The sequence below is a fragment of the Nuphar pumila genome, chromosome 15 (assembly GCF_984573655.1).
Source record: "Nuphar pumila chromosome 15, dmNupPumi1.hap1.1, whole genome shotgun sequence".
In the NCBI taxonomy this organism is placed as follows: domain Eukaryota; kingdom Viridiplantae; phylum Streptophyta; class Magnoliopsida; order Nymphaeales; family Nymphaeaceae; genus Nuphar; species Nuphar pumila.
Genome location: NC_143263.1, coordinates 32,900,865 through 32,916,829, shown reverse-complemented (window position 1 = coordinate 32,916,829; position 15,965 = coordinate 32,900,865). Strand labels below are relative to the sequence as shown.

Below are 15,965 nucleotides of genomic sequence, written 5' to 3'. Positions count from 1 at the left end.
GGATGTTATATATATATATATATATATATATATATATATATATATATATATATATATATATATATATATATATATCTTTTGTAATGCCCACTAGGGGCAATTTGGTCTTTTCATCATTTTGTAAATAGACATGTCCATTAGGGACATTTTTTGTATTTTTATATTTTTATTTTTGGTTAATTAAAGGGGTAAAAGGGGGATCCCTTAAGAGTCATTAGGAAGCTCCCAACGACTCATTTGGGAGCTTCCCTTGCCCCCTCTTGGGTGTATACAAAGGGGACTTCTCCCCTATTCTCCTTAATGCTTTTTCAAGCATTTCAATAATTGTTCAACTATTATTTGAAGTTCTATTTTCTCTCTTGTGTGTGGTTTTGGACCTTTGTGGCATATTGTATCTTGTCCTTTAGAGACATTGTGCTTTTATCTGATTGGGACTTGTAGTCACTTTGTGACATTTTTTTTGGCACTTGTATCCTCCTCAATCTACATCAGTATAAGCAATTAACTCTAAAGAAGAGAAGAATAGAAATAGCCCCTTACTTGTAAAATTCTTGATATATCTGATAATTCTTAGAACAGCACTCATATGCACCGTAGTTGGTACATGCAGAAATTGACTGAGTGAACCACATGCGAGATGTTTGGTCTAGTGATGGATAAGTAGATCAAGGTTTCATGGATCTTCAAGTGGAATTTCATCTTCCAATCTTAATTTTGCATTTACAACTTCTAGTGTATCAACCTTCTTATCATCAGAGATTCCATATTTGGCAATAATATATGCAGCAAGCTTCATTTGAGAATATATATCCTATAGGTGAATAATCCACTTCAATAACTAGAAAATATCTTAGAAAGCCAAGGTCGGACATATCAAAATGTTTTTTAAGAATATTTTTAATCATCAACATATAACAAAAGTATGACAACATTAGTACTTATACCTTTAACAAAAAGAGCAATGTCATTATAACATAATTTATAACCCAAGTTTAACATAACATTGCTAAACCTATCATATCAAGCTTTGGGAGCTTGCTTAAGCTCATACAAAGCTTTCCTTAACCGACAAACTTTTTTTCTCTCAATCTCAAGACCGAGAGGAGGATCCATATACACTCTCATTTAGGTCACCATTCAAAATAGTGTTCTTAATATCAAGTTGGTAAATAGGTCATTTTCTAATAGATGCTAAGGCAATGAGTGTTCTAACACTAGTCATATGGGCTACACTAGTCATATGGGCTACAGGAGCAAAGGTCTCTTCATAGTCTATTTCATACTCTCGAGAATAAGATACTAACTTAACCTTATATCTTTCTAAAGATCCATCCCCTTTTGTTTTGACCAGAGTTGTCAGTTGAGGAAGCGGGAGCGGGAAGCGAGGCACTTTCAAAAATGTAGGAAGCGAGGAAGCGTGGGACCACTTAGAAGAAAATTATGAACTGTCTCGGAAGCGACCTAGGAAGCGAACCGGAAGCAAGGGGGAAGCGAAAAAAATGAAAAAAATGGGGAAGCATGGGGGAAGCGTGCTTCCCATAAATGGGAAGTGTGTTTCCCATAAAAGGGAAACGCGCTTCCAAAAAAGGGGGACGCTTCCCCTCGCGCTTCCCCTTTACCCTAGGCGCTCCCGGTAACTCTGGTTTTGACCTTATACACACATCTACATTCTATGGTCTTTTTCCCTATAGGTAATGGTTGGATTTCCCAAGTCATGGTTTTCTCGAGGGTGCTTAGTTCTAGGCTCATGGCATCAATCCATTCGGGATTTCTTTAACCTCATTATCGGTTGAGAGTTCATAAAATGAGTGAATAGACAAAAGACAAGCTCTATATCTAGCTTAAAATGTCCTATATGACAAACCTTTCAGGATGTCTAGAGGATCTACTAGATTTACTAACACTAGATTCTCCTAGATTTTGGTTACGTGAATACCTATCAAGTGCACATGGAGGATGTTCAAGAGTTCTTCTAGAATAAATTTGAATATTACGATTCTGGGTATCCTTTATGAGAACACCATAATCATCAATATGCATATCATCATGATCATTATCATCATAATTTCATCAGAGGTTTTTGGCAATAAATCAAATAAAAAGGAATACTTAAAATTATCCTTAGGCTTATCAAAGTCAAAACCATTTTCATTTTCGAGAAAGTTAACATTTCTTGAAGCATATAATTTGTCATTTTTTTATCATAGCATCTATACTCTTTTTGGTTATTAGCATAATCAAGAAAAACAAATTCAATGGCCTTGAGAGATAATGTCTTTTTTATTAATAGGTCCATAACATTTACATCCAAAGATTCTTAAGATTCTTGAATTTGGAGAAGTTTGATATAATTTTTCAATTGGGGATACGTTTTGTAAAGATGATGAAGGTATTCGGTTGATAAGGTATACCGCAGTTAAAGCACCTTTAGCCCAAAAAAAATTTGAAACATATTTTGAGATAAGCAAAGTTCTCGTAGTTTCAATGATATGATGATGCTTTCTCTCAACCAAGTCATTTTGTTGAAGGGTATTTGGATAAGATCTTTGATTTGAAATCTCATTTTGTTTTAAATAATTTTTTAAATCATTAGACAAGTATTCCCCACTGAACCTGATCGAAAAATGACAATATTGGTTTGAAATTGGTTTTGCACAATTTTGTGAAATTTTTTGAAACATGAGAATATCTCAAATGTTTGCTTAAGGAAATAGATCCAAGTATACCTAGTGTAATCATCAATAAATATAACATAATAAGAGAGCCCTCCTTTTGACATGACTGGCGCAGGTCCCCATACATCTGGATGCACAAATTTAAAGGGTTTCGAAGAGATAAAAGTTTTAGGACCAAAAGAAATTTTCTTGATTTTTTCAATGATATATTTGTTACATATAAACTCTTTATTACAAGTCTTTCAAAAATGGAAAAAGAGTTACCTTAGACCTAATCTTTGATGCCATAAAGAAATATCTTTTTCTTTGACAAAATTATAAAATGATTATTTGGGAACATAAAGAAAATCCATGTAGTAGAGGTTTTCCCTCCTATTGTCTTCCGCAAGCAGCTTCCTTGACTGGCGATCTTGCACCCAACATTTTTTTGATGAGAATGAGACCTCATACCCATAATCCAAAATTTGAGAGACGGATAATAAATTTAAGTTAAGCTTTGGAACAACTCAACTTTAGGTACTTGAAAAATTTTTGAAATGTTTGAAAATGTTTCAATACTTTTAATTTCTAGATTAATTCCATCGGTCGTAAAAACATGAGTTATAAAAAGATTTTGTGCATTCGGAAAAGATGGACTTTAAAGGAGACATGTGAAAAGAGGCACCGGAGTCAAAAATCCAAGAAAGCATACTTGCAGGTGAAGAAGTAGACACGGCAGCACCAAAAGTATATATGGAGTAATTGAAATGCCTCTGATAGATGTTTAATAGAATCCTTAAAGTCTCCTTTCATGATACCTTCACCACCTTTTTGGGGTGGTATCATAGTGACAAAAGTTAAAAATGGAAAAATCTCGAGAATCAAAAACTCAGGAGATTTTGAAATTTTTCATAAATCTCACATTTTTTCAGCAAAATCTTGGCAATAAAAAATAAATAAAAAAATATTTTTTATAGGAAAATATAAATAAAATGCATTTAAAAATGAAAATCTCGCAATAAATTTCTACTAAAATGGTAAATATCACGATATTTATTACGGATTGAAAATCTCACGAGAAATTGTCGTTTAAAACTTTCAGGCAATTTCTCGCGATATTATCGCGAGATTTTTATAAATCTCGCGATATTTATTAAAGACGGTGGTGTTTCTTCAACAGTTGCTACCTTTTTTTGAGCTTGGGACACTCCAGTTTGTCCCACTTCTTGGCAAAAGTGACAAATAAATCTTTATCCCCCATGGTTATATGTTCCTCCTCCATTGTTATTTTTTCAAATTTGAGGAGGCTTATACGCTTTGACATTGTTGTTGGGTCTTGATACGGCAAGAATCTCCTCACTTTCCTTAGTAATGCCAAGTCGGGTCTTAGCATGGTATACCTCTCCAAGAGCATCATTAAGAGAGATGGTTTCGGTCATATGCAAGATATTGAAACTAACTTGCTCAAACTCGGGTCTTAACCCGAATAGGAAAGAAAACAAATATTCTTCCACAAGTTTCTTTTGTCTCATTTCAATAGCGGGACCTTCCCAAATAGGCTCAAGCAATGCTAATTCATCCTAAAAAGGTGAGAGAGTACCATAGTAATCTCTCACACTCCTATCTCCTTGTTTAATACTTTGAATTTTCTCTTGTAGAAAATATTTTCGTGCCAAATACTTTTGCACGAACATATGCTTGAGAAAAATCCAAAGCATCACTCACCTTTTTAAATTTGATTATGCTTGCCGCAACCTTGAGTTTCATATTATTAAGGAACCAAGAAAGAATTTGGGCATTTTTGGCTTCCCAATCTTCCACCTTGATGTAATGTTCTTTTAGTGCAATCTCTCTTTCTTCGTCATTAAGAACTTTAACTTGGTCAACATCTTTTTTGGTGACTATGAGTTGTAGTTCACATGTACTACCATTCACATACCCTCATAATTTCTTTTCCTTAATATGATGTGCCATAGCGGCGGCCCACATCAAATAGTTGGAGTCATTTAGCTTGAAGGCAATTACTCTCATGGATTCTTTTTCGCCCATTTGGATAGAGAGAGACTTTGCTTGTGGAGGATCCTTCCTTTGCAATCACGAACTTTAGAGAAGCTTTACACAATCCCAAGAGCCTTAGGCTCTGATACCATGTAATCAAACACGCAAAAATACAATAGAGGACCCAATATGGGTCAACAAGAATATAAAAGAAGTGCACAAGCACTAATACACCAAGGTATATTACAATCTCAACAGAGAACTATAGAAATGTAATGAAGCAACACGTGCACAAATACAATGCCACAAAGGGTTGTCGTAAAACCCATAATTTTTAAGATTATTAATAAATAAAGAACTCATTTTTTATCTCCAAATTAGAAATGTGTTTCTAGCTTTTGAATTTCATCTATTGATATATTACATGTTTATTTGTTCATTTTTGGCCAATCAGAGCATAATTTGCATTTATAGAACTATTTCGGGCTATAAATCACTATTTATATATATATATATATATTATATTTAAATATATTTTTGATGGAGTTTGTAAATTATTAGAATGTATTTGTGTGTTATGTGGCTTTTGGTAGTGGTTTATAGGGTAATTTGTCATTTTTGGCTAATATTTGTATAATTGGCATTTTTGGAGTTTTTGGCATTTGCGATCGCACACGAAGAGTTCATTGTATTGCTTTGGTAGCGGTCTTTACGGACTTCGAAACCCCTCGATCTTTTGGGTTTTGATTCATTGTTCTTTACATTATTAAGGTAAGATACCTTAACTGAGAACATTTTTAGGCACTAATTATGTAAGCATGATATTGTTGCGCTATATTTTTAAATAAATTGCAAATACAAGTTACGTGCACACACCATACTTAGTTGTAGATATCTAGAGTTGTTATGTATGCATAAGTTACCCTATATGTTTAACTGAGTTGAGTGCAGGATATACCATAAATGTGATACTTATGCTAAGTATCAAAACGGTTATAAGCCAGTGTGCATTGAATGCAATGCGAAATGCAAATCGAGTAAATGCCCATGGTAAGTACGTGGTGCAAATGCATCACCCAATAAATTTATTTTATAGTATGCAACACCTTAATGATCATACACCTCACTTAGTTGTGAATATCTAGGACTTGTGATTGTAATTCGGAGATCATGTTTGTCATGATTGTAGTTAGCGGAATATGGTGTGTTTGCTGCAGGTACATCTGTCTGTTAGTTTGAATGCACGTGCACTTATGAATTTATAATAAGTACGCAGTGTGTGTCATCATACTTTGGTTTGCGCATAATATGTTGTTTTGTGTGTTAATATGAATTTGATACATTGTGCATATATAACTATTATAGATATGTATAAGTCGTGTTCGATGCATACTGTGAATGTTATATATATCGTTTTGTCATATGATGGACTCATTTATTCTTGTATGGAAGGATGTATGCGAATGTTATAAATTGTTTTGAACTTGTATGTCTTGTTTGCTTGATAAACATGTGTGTATGATGTGCAATGGGATGGTCAATGAGATTTTAACCTACTTTTCTTACGCAATTATATCTAAGGTGATATATTGATTCGTGTGATAAAAAATATATATATATGACTTGAATCCTGTGTGCATAACTCGAACTACGCAAGAGCTACATATGTTGAGATTTAGTTGCTTCATATTATGAAATATGCATATTCACGTATGCATGCATAGAACTCATGTTTGTTTACGCATGCTTCGAGATTTAATTTATAAAATACAATGTTCCTTGTGGCAATGATATGATGCGTAGGATAATATTCTTCTGTATAATATGATTTAAATGTCACGTGATGTGAAATTATAAATACATGAGATAAATGTTTAAGTTCAATAGTAAACTATGGTTCATGAAACCTTATTGATTAAATGTGTGATTTTATGATTTAGATATCATATGAAGTGATATGTGATGCGATGCATTTTGATTGTATACATGGTTGTGCCCGTGTTGGTGGCTATAGATCCTGAAAGTGGTCAATTGTATTGATGCATGTATGACAATAGTTTTCACTGGATATGGTACTTGTTGAGGAAATGTTCCCAAAGGATTCTCTGTGAGGATATGCATGACCAGATCAGGTAATCCGGCTAAAGCGGTAAGTCTCTATGAGGAAGTGCATTGTCCAAGAACAGGAAGCTCGCGAAGACGGTATATTCCTATGAGGAAGTGCATTGTCCAAGACCAGGGAAACCATCCGTCTAGGGAGATAACTCCTTGTGAGGTTGTACATTTCTCAGATCATGCGATCCGACGTGGATCTTGTGAATATTTATACGATTAAATAAAATGTTATGATGAATTGTGATGATCTTATGAGTTGGTTAAGATCGTCAATTATGATTCTATAGATTTGGCTTTTCTGTTGTATCATAATTATATGTTGAACTCAAATATGAGAATCAGATCATTATTGATTTTAAATCTTGACATGAGGTTATGATTGTGACGCTTATGTTAGTGTATAGGTAAATGACACGTCACGCCTACAAACAACTAGGTTGACTTATTAGGTGAATGGCACTTAACGCCTACATAGTTTCATTACAAATGATTGCATTATAATTGTCTGAGTGAATATATCACACTTATCTATCATGATTGATGTGTATTATAAATATCTAACGAATTTACTTAGAAAATATGTGTGTGTTTCACGCTAGATGGTCAAATATGATTTGACCTATTATTTATAAGAATTATGAATGCAAATGAAAATGATGCAATGACCTGAATGTTTTAGATACATGTATATATTCAAGCAATGACTTGTATCTCTTGAATGTATATGAATTATACTTTATGATATGAGTTCATGTTGAATGAAATATTAAGTGATAGAATGTTTTTAAATGCCTTATGTTTAAATGCTTGAATGGATGACTTATGAGATGTTGTCTCGTTGTCTGTCATTTGATGATTGATGAATAATATATCATGTTTTTACCTTTAGATGCTTGATATGTTTTTTTAAGTTTGAGTTTGGGTTGCTCTACTAGACTTTAGCGAGTCTTACCCCGTTTTATGGGGGACAGGTAATGCAGGTAAAGTATGATAAGTAGTTGGAGCGAAAAATTGGTCGAACTGCATCCTCGAGGGGCAACTTTTACCTTGCGATCTTGGTAGACATATATTTTTGTTTTAAGTACTCGATCATGTTGGGAGTAAACTATTGGTTTTATACTCTGATTTAAAATGAAATTAAAAGTCTTCATATTTCAGTCTTATATTATACGTAGTTTGAAATGTGTATATCCCGTACATTTTGATTTGATTGTTATCTTTAGTGTAACCCCGCCCAAAGTCAACCATTTTTTAAAATCGCTTCCACATTATAACATCTAATTTACTTATACTTATCAAACAACAATTTTGGTCTCGAAATTTCAATATTTGAACAATAATTAAGGTTAAAATTTTGAGGGCGTTACGACTACAAAGGTGCACACATAAAGGTCACTTATGGACCAAATACAATAAGCCACTTATGGGCAAGAACACCTCACAAAGAAAGAAAAACACAAGAACAATTAAAATAAATATAAGTTAAATTGAATATGCTTAGAAAAGCATTGAAGATAAAGGGGTTGAACCCTTATTTTTAATACAAGAGTGAGGGAAAGGGGACAGCCCAACGACTAGTTGGGCTGCCCCAATAGCCATATTTATAAACAGAATAAAAAAAAAATAAACAAAAAAAGCAAGCCTCTAATAGGCCGACACTTATTACATGGGTGAAATGACTGAAATACCCCTAATGGGTATTTCAATTTACATGGAATAGAAATAAATAAACATATATATATATGTACATCAACATATAATTTAACATAAGTCTAACGCCCCAAAAATTTTAACCTTAATTATAGTTCAAATATTGAAATTTCGAGACCAATTTTTTTTTATAAGTATAAGTAAATCAGATCTTATAATGCAGAAACAATTTTTAAAAACGATTAAGACTTTGGGCGTGGTTACACTAAAGATAACAATCAAATCAAAATACACGAAATATACACATTTCAAACCACGTACAATATAAGACTGAAATATGAAGAGTTTTAATTTCATTTCAAATCAGAGTATGAAAATAATACTTTAATCTCTACATGATCAAATACTTAAAACGAAAAGATCATGAATACCAAGATCACAAGGTAAGAGTGGACCCTCGAGGATGCAGCTCGACCAGCCATTCACTCCAACTACTCATCATACTTTACCTGCATTACTTGTCCCCCATAAAATGGGGTCAGACTCGCTAAAGTTCGGTAAAGCAACACAAACTCAAACTTAAAGAAAACATATCAAGCATTTAAAGGTAAAGATATATTATTCATTCATCGTCAAGTGATAAACAAGGGAACAACGTCCTATGAGTCATTCATTTCAAGCATTCGAACATAAAGCATTTAAAAGTATTTCATCACTTAATATTTTATTCAACATTGACTCACGTAATAAAGCATAATCTATATATATTCAAGTCATACAAGTCATCACATATATATATAAGACATTCAGATCATTGCATCATTTTCATATGCATTCATAATTCTTATAAATAATAAGTCAAATCACATTTGACTATTCCAACGTGAAACACACGCACATCCCTTATAAGTAATTTAGTTAGATATTCATAATACATATCAATCATGATACATAGGTGTGATATATTTACTCAGACAATCATAATGCAATCATTTGCAATGAAACTATGTAGGCGTGATGTATTATTCACCTAATAAGTCAAAACTAGTCATTTGTAGGCATGATGTGTCATTCACCTATACGCTAACATAAGCGTCACAATCATAACCTTATATCAAAATCTAAAATCAATAAGGATCTGATTATCATATCTGAGTTCAATATATAATCATGCTATAATAGAAAAGTCAAATCTAGAGATTCATAACTGGTTATCTCAATCAACTCAAAAGATCATCACAATTCATCATAACATTTCATTTATTCATAATAAAGATTTACAAAATTCACGTCGGATCACCTGGTCTAGGAAATGTACAACCTCACAAGGAGTTATCGCCCTAGACGGATGGTCTGCCTGGTCTTAGACAATGCACTTACTCACATGAATATACCGTCTTCGCGAGCTACCCGCTCTTCGACAATGCACTCCCTTACAGAGACTTACCGCTCTAGCCGGATTACCTGATATGGTCATGCACACCCTCACAGAGAATCCTCTGGAAACAGTTCTTCAATGGGTATCATATCCAATGAAAACTATTGTGATACATGCATCAATACAATTGACCACTCTCAGAGTCGATAGTCATCAACAAGGGCATAAGCATGTATACAATCAAAGCATCACATCATGTATCACTTCATATGGCATTAAAATTATAAAATCACGCATTTAACCAATAAGGCTTCATGAACCAAATTTCACTATTGAACTTAAACATTTATCGCATGCATTCATAATTTCATTTCACGTGTCATTTAAATCATATCATACATAAGCATATTATCTTACGCATCATATCATCGCCACAAAGAACATTACACTTTGTAAATTGAACCTCGAAGCATGCATAAACAAAACATGAGTTCTATGCATGCATACATGAACATGCACATTTTATAATACGAAGCAAGTAAACCTCACCATACATAACTCATACGTAGTTCGAGATTTACACACACGATAAAAGTCATATGCATTTTTCACCACATGAATCGATATATCACCTTAGATATAATTGTGTAAGGGTTGGTCAAAATATCATTGACCATCCTACCGTACATCATACGCATATATTTCTCAAGCAAACAAGGCATACAAGTTCAAAACAATTTATAACATTTGCATGCATTCTTCTATACAAGAATAAATAAGTCCATCATATGACAAGACAATATATATAACATCCACAGTATGCATCGAACACGACTTATACATATTCATAGTAGTTATATATGCACCATGTATCAAATTTATACAAACACACAAAGCAACATAGTATGCGCAAACCAAAGTATGATGGCACACATTGCGTACATATTATACATTCATAAGTGCACAGGCATTCAAACTCACACACAGGTGTACCTGCAGCAAACACACTCCATATTTCGCTAACTACAATCATGACAAGCATGATCTCCGAACTACAATCACAAGAGTCCTAGATATCCACAACTAAGTGAAGTGTGTGAGCATAACTTGTATTTGCAATTCATTTAGATATTCAGTGTAACATCATGCTTACACAATTAGTGCCTAAACATGCTCTCTATAAGTTCAGTTAAGGTAATATTACCTTAATAATGTGAAAAACAATGAATCGAAACTCAGGAGTTTCGAAGTCCGCAAAGACCGTTATCCAAGCAATACAACGAACCCTTCGTGTGCGATCGCAAATGCCAAAAACTCAAAAAATGTCAATTATAACAACATTAGCCAAAAATAGCAAATTACCCTATAAATCATTACCAAGAGTCAAATAACACACAAATACACTTCAATAATTTACAAACTCCATCAAAAATATATTTAAATATAATATATATATATATAAATAGTGATTTATAGCCTAAAATAGTTCTATAAATGCAAATTATACCTTGATTGACTTGAATAAACAAATGAATATATAATAAATAAATAAATAAAATTCAAAAGCTAGAAACACATTTCTAATTTGGCGATAAAAAAAATGAGTTCTTTATTTATTAATAATCCTTAAAAATTACAGGTTTTACAATAAGGAAACCCCTTCCCATTTAACCTATGTCACATAGGTGCGGGTGCGGGTGCGGGTGCGGGTGCGGGTGCGGGTGCGGGATGTGGCACTTAAAAAAAACATGGGTGCGGGGTGCGGCAAAAAAAAATCGGACCTGGGTCGGATCCGACCCGGATCCAAACCCGTGCTTATTTAAAGCACGCAGGTAGGGTCCTCTCCCACATGGAAGCATACCAGGTCATGCTGAACATGAGTGTTTTGGCTCATGCACACATCGTGGTCGTCTATGTCACAGGGATTCGGCTAGCAGGGTGCTGCACCCGCGTCGACGCGACTCGACGCGGGTGCAGGTGCGGCATCAGGTGCGGTCAACCCGATCCTGGGTGCGTTGACCGCACCCAGGATCATTTAGGTCTATTTTTTTTTGGATTTTTTTTTTTTAAATTTGCCCTATGAAATGGGCTGCGGATTTTTTTTTAAAAAAAAATCTGCTGACAGTTGATGCTGCTCCTGCCTTTTCAATCCTATCATTCTTTTTCGTAAAGGATTTTCTCTCTCCATAATAAATGATAATGATGGTGGTAGCCTTGCTGATCCTTCTTTTTCGTAAAGGATTTTCTCTCTCCATAATAAATGATAATGATGGTGGTAGCCTTGCTGATCCTTCTTTTTCGTAAAGGATTTTCTCTCTCCATAATAAATGATAATGATGGTGGTAGCCTTGCTGGCTATTAGTATTCATTGTTCTCCTGACGAGATGCGTGCGCTATCATGCAGCTGTATATAAAATGAAATTTGAAAAAACCCGCGTCGGGGGAACCCCCGGACCCCCTTTTATATATATATATATATATATATATATATATATATATATATATATATATATATATATATATATATATATTTACATTTTTTCCCCTGCCGCACCCCCGCACCTGGGTTTTTTGGAAGTGCTGAATCCCCGCATCCGCACCCGCACCCGCACCCATGTGACATAGGCGGCCGTCTGTTTGCATTTTGGATGAATGCCACGTAGTTTGTTGACTTTTTAGCTTTTTAAAATGCAAATCGGATGGCCACGCAGCATAACCTAATCTGCTTCCCCCTCCCCACGCTGCTCACTCTCTCTCCTCGCTCACCTTCTCCCCCCGCCGCAGGCTCCCATTCGTTTTCCGGTCACCTGACGTAGGCAAGCCCCACGTCCGACGAGCCACCCGACACCAGTCTCCGCTCCCCTTTCAGGTGAGCTCCCTGTCGCCTCTCTCTTTCCTGGGTCTTCTTCTTTTTTCATTTTTTTTTTGCGGCACCTGGTTAGCCGAATCCCTGTGACATAGCATTTAACACGTTAATGTTTAGGTAAGGATAGACTAGTGCAAATTTGAGTTGCTTTGTAAAAAGTTTAAAAGATGTACATAAACCTTATTTTCATAATGTCATTTATTACCTTTATGTATAAAGGGTATTTTGGTGCTTTCTAGGAATGTAAACACATTAAAGTGAGAGTTAGAGAGATCATTCACTTACTTTTAACTTAATCTTTGACTATGTGATCAGCTCACTGAATACAGGTGAAAGTATGGATAGATATTTCCAATGCAAATGAAATCACACATTCATAACTCACAAGAAATATTTGATCTGTGGTTCATTTTCTTATGTACTGTTATATGTGCTGCATATGAAATATGAAGTACGAACAACCACAATGTTGCAAATAAAAAGATTCTTACCTTAAAAAGTAATGCCCGGTGGCGTGAAAGTCCAACTCCCAAGCAGCCAAGGGGGAGAACAATAGAATTCAAGGAGGTTTTTAGCTGATAACTTCTATCAGTCCACCTTTTTGCCATAACATCTGCATCATTAACTGGCCCACCCATGTTATCAACGACAAGGTCAGCAATCTTTTGAACTAGACCACTAAGCATGGGACCAAGCTCCAATGCTTGGCACTCGACTGCAATACAAGCTGCTCTTTCTTCGAGCCTTGCCAAGTCAGGATCAATCATCCGATTTACTAAAACTACTTCATAGTTCATACCATCTACAAATGGTTTTGCTTGAAGTTCCGTAAGTGATGGAATCTTCCCTTGCAAGGTTGGATCGTGGATGACACCAAAGACATCATAGAATCCACCTGACACCTTCTCGTCATAATTAACAACATTATACTTCTGCCAAAAAAGGGAAACAGATTTGTTTAATTAGGGACAAGAATGACAATTCAAAAACAGACAGGCCTAAGGTTGAAAATGTGAGGCACACAAATCACCAGCATCAATGTTTATCAAGAAAAACAAGTTGCAATGATGTGCCAACCTCAATTTCATAATACCATTATTAGGCATGTGGACTTTCACAAGGATGCAATATGGAATTTAAAAAACCAAATAGGTACAATGGTGTAACATTCTTATAATTCATCATGGGTGCATGTTATCACACTTCAGAATGGTATTCTATGAACAAACTATATAAAAGAGTACAAAGAAGAGATGCAAGTATTCCAAAACAGAATTGAACAGGAATCAATCTAGTGTATATGGGATGACCATTTAAGCCAAAGTAACATTGACAAGATGGTGTTAGTCCAACAAAGGATGACTTAATTGATCCTTTATCAGTTGATAAATCAAGATGGTAACTATTTGTCATCAGAAGAAGTAATGGTGTAGGACAGCAGAAAACCAGCAAACTAGTAAGTACAAGATGGTTTGGAGTTGACTTCTTGATAAGGGATATTCTGATGCACAAGATGGCTTGGAATTGACTTGTTGATAAGGGATATTCTGATGTGTCAGGCTTGATAAGACTTAGTTTATATCTTTTAAGGTTGTTTGTCGACACAACAGGCTTTGATATCATAAAAGGGTTTAGAGAAGAAATGAGAAGATAAAAATGAACCAACATGCATTTTAATGTAGTCCAGTCTTAATCTACAATCTATCACTTTATTAGTTGTGATAGGAATGCATGTGCATTAAAATTATCCTACAGAAAAAAGCAAGGTTACAGTTTTCTAATATTAAGAGATCGTTTTGTTATTTCTACCAATTTTTAGCTTGAGATTCACTGTCTTGGTGTTTCTTTCACTTTTATTGCCTGCCTTTTTCTAAATTTAAGGATGGGATCTCTTTGTGTTATTTCCAACTCTCAAAATGATAGATTCAGGACTCATTTACAATCTTGGATCTGCACTCTCATCAAGCAAGGCTCAGCAGTTTTTTTCGCCTTGCAGCAACTTTACGTGCTAATATCTGGAACAGATTTCAACTTTTCTAAAGGTAATGAAAACAAATGAGAAAGAGCATACTAGACAGCCATACCATTCCAGTTAGAAGCATCCAATTTTTTTTAATTACACAATTCCCTAAAGAGTGAATAAAATGGTCAACCATTATTACTTCCAAGAAAGAACATAGTATAAAAGCAGATAAGAAAAAAGAAAGTAAACTAATCATAAGAATCTTATGTTTTTATTCAAGTCCAAAATCCTTATAACCGAGACAGTTATCACAGTCCAGCTGCTCAACATCCATGAATAAAACCATTGAAGGGTTTGCAAATGTGAAAATTCAGTAGAAATTTCATTCATCCGCATGAATACTGCCATTTACGATCAAACTTCGCTTGAGACATTCTCAATTCAAGAAAAAAAAATAGAACATAAACATTAAAAGTTTCACGCAAAAAAATAAAAGCAACACATCTAATTAACTGACAATTCTACAAAAATGATATTAAGAAAAGCAGTGAAGCAGAAAAAGACCATCTTTTGTTGCCATGACATCCAAACAAGAAATTTACCAAAACCCTAAAATTTGTGACAATATCATAAGTATGAAGCATCCCCAAAACGGAACAGTTAAAGTGAATTCATGACCTACCCAGTAACGAAGCGACAGGAATTCGACGAGCGTCTTCCCTGGGGACGGTGAACACCCCAAACTGATTCGCTTGACTGCCTTAATCTGAATCGATTCAGGGTCCTCATTAGTGTTGGGATCAGACGCACTGATCGCCAACGCGAGCTGTACCTGGTACTCCTCCTCCAAAAGATTGAAATTTAGGGCATCATCCCTTAGGTCAGCCCCATCAACCCCGGATCTGGCCGGCCCCAAAGACGAAGACGGGGAGGTATCCGAGTTCCGGTGCTCCCCCAGTCTGGGTGGCGGCTCCTGTGATCTCCCATGATCGGCAGAAACAGAAGCAGAAGAAGAAGAAGAAGAAGCAGAGGAAGAGGAGGCGTGCCGGTCATTGTTGGCCTCACAATTGCCCCCAATATGGAGTTTCCTCAGGAGATGCTTCATCTTAGACATGGTGATGGTGGAGGTGACGGTGGTGATCCAGAATTCCTCCTCAGAGGTTCTCAGAGGCCACCACCACCCATTGTTTATACATATGCTTCCGTTCTCTGTGTGACCCCACTCCAAGGAATTCCTCTCTCTCTAGGATTTTCTCTCGCTAGAAAGATTGTTAGATTTGTGGTGAAGCCTACCATTTTCAACTCACCAATCACAATCAACGATAACAATCAACGTTCACG

At 35.2% G+C, this 15,965-nt stretch overlaps 1 protein-coding gene across 1 annotated transcript in view; it reads right to left on the bottom strand.

The window, feature by feature from the left end:
• The window catches only part of LOC149815054 (serine/threonine-protein kinase EDR1-like), a 133,651-nt gene extending 117,821 nt beyond the window's left edge, over nucleotides 1–15,830 (bottom strand). The window contains exons 1-2 of the mRNA XM_089988684.1: nucleotides 15,307–15,830; nucleotides 13,153–13,593 (exon numbers count right to left, since the gene is read on the bottom strand). Coding sequence (XP_089844810.1) covers nucleotides 13,153–13,593; nucleotides 15,307–15,738 — 873 coding nt within the window. The 5' untranslated portion in view covers nucleotides 15,739–15,830. The remainder of the gene's footprint in view (nucleotides 1–13,152; nucleotides 13,594–15,306) is intronic.
• Nucleotides 15,831–15,965: the final 135 nt, after the last annotated feature.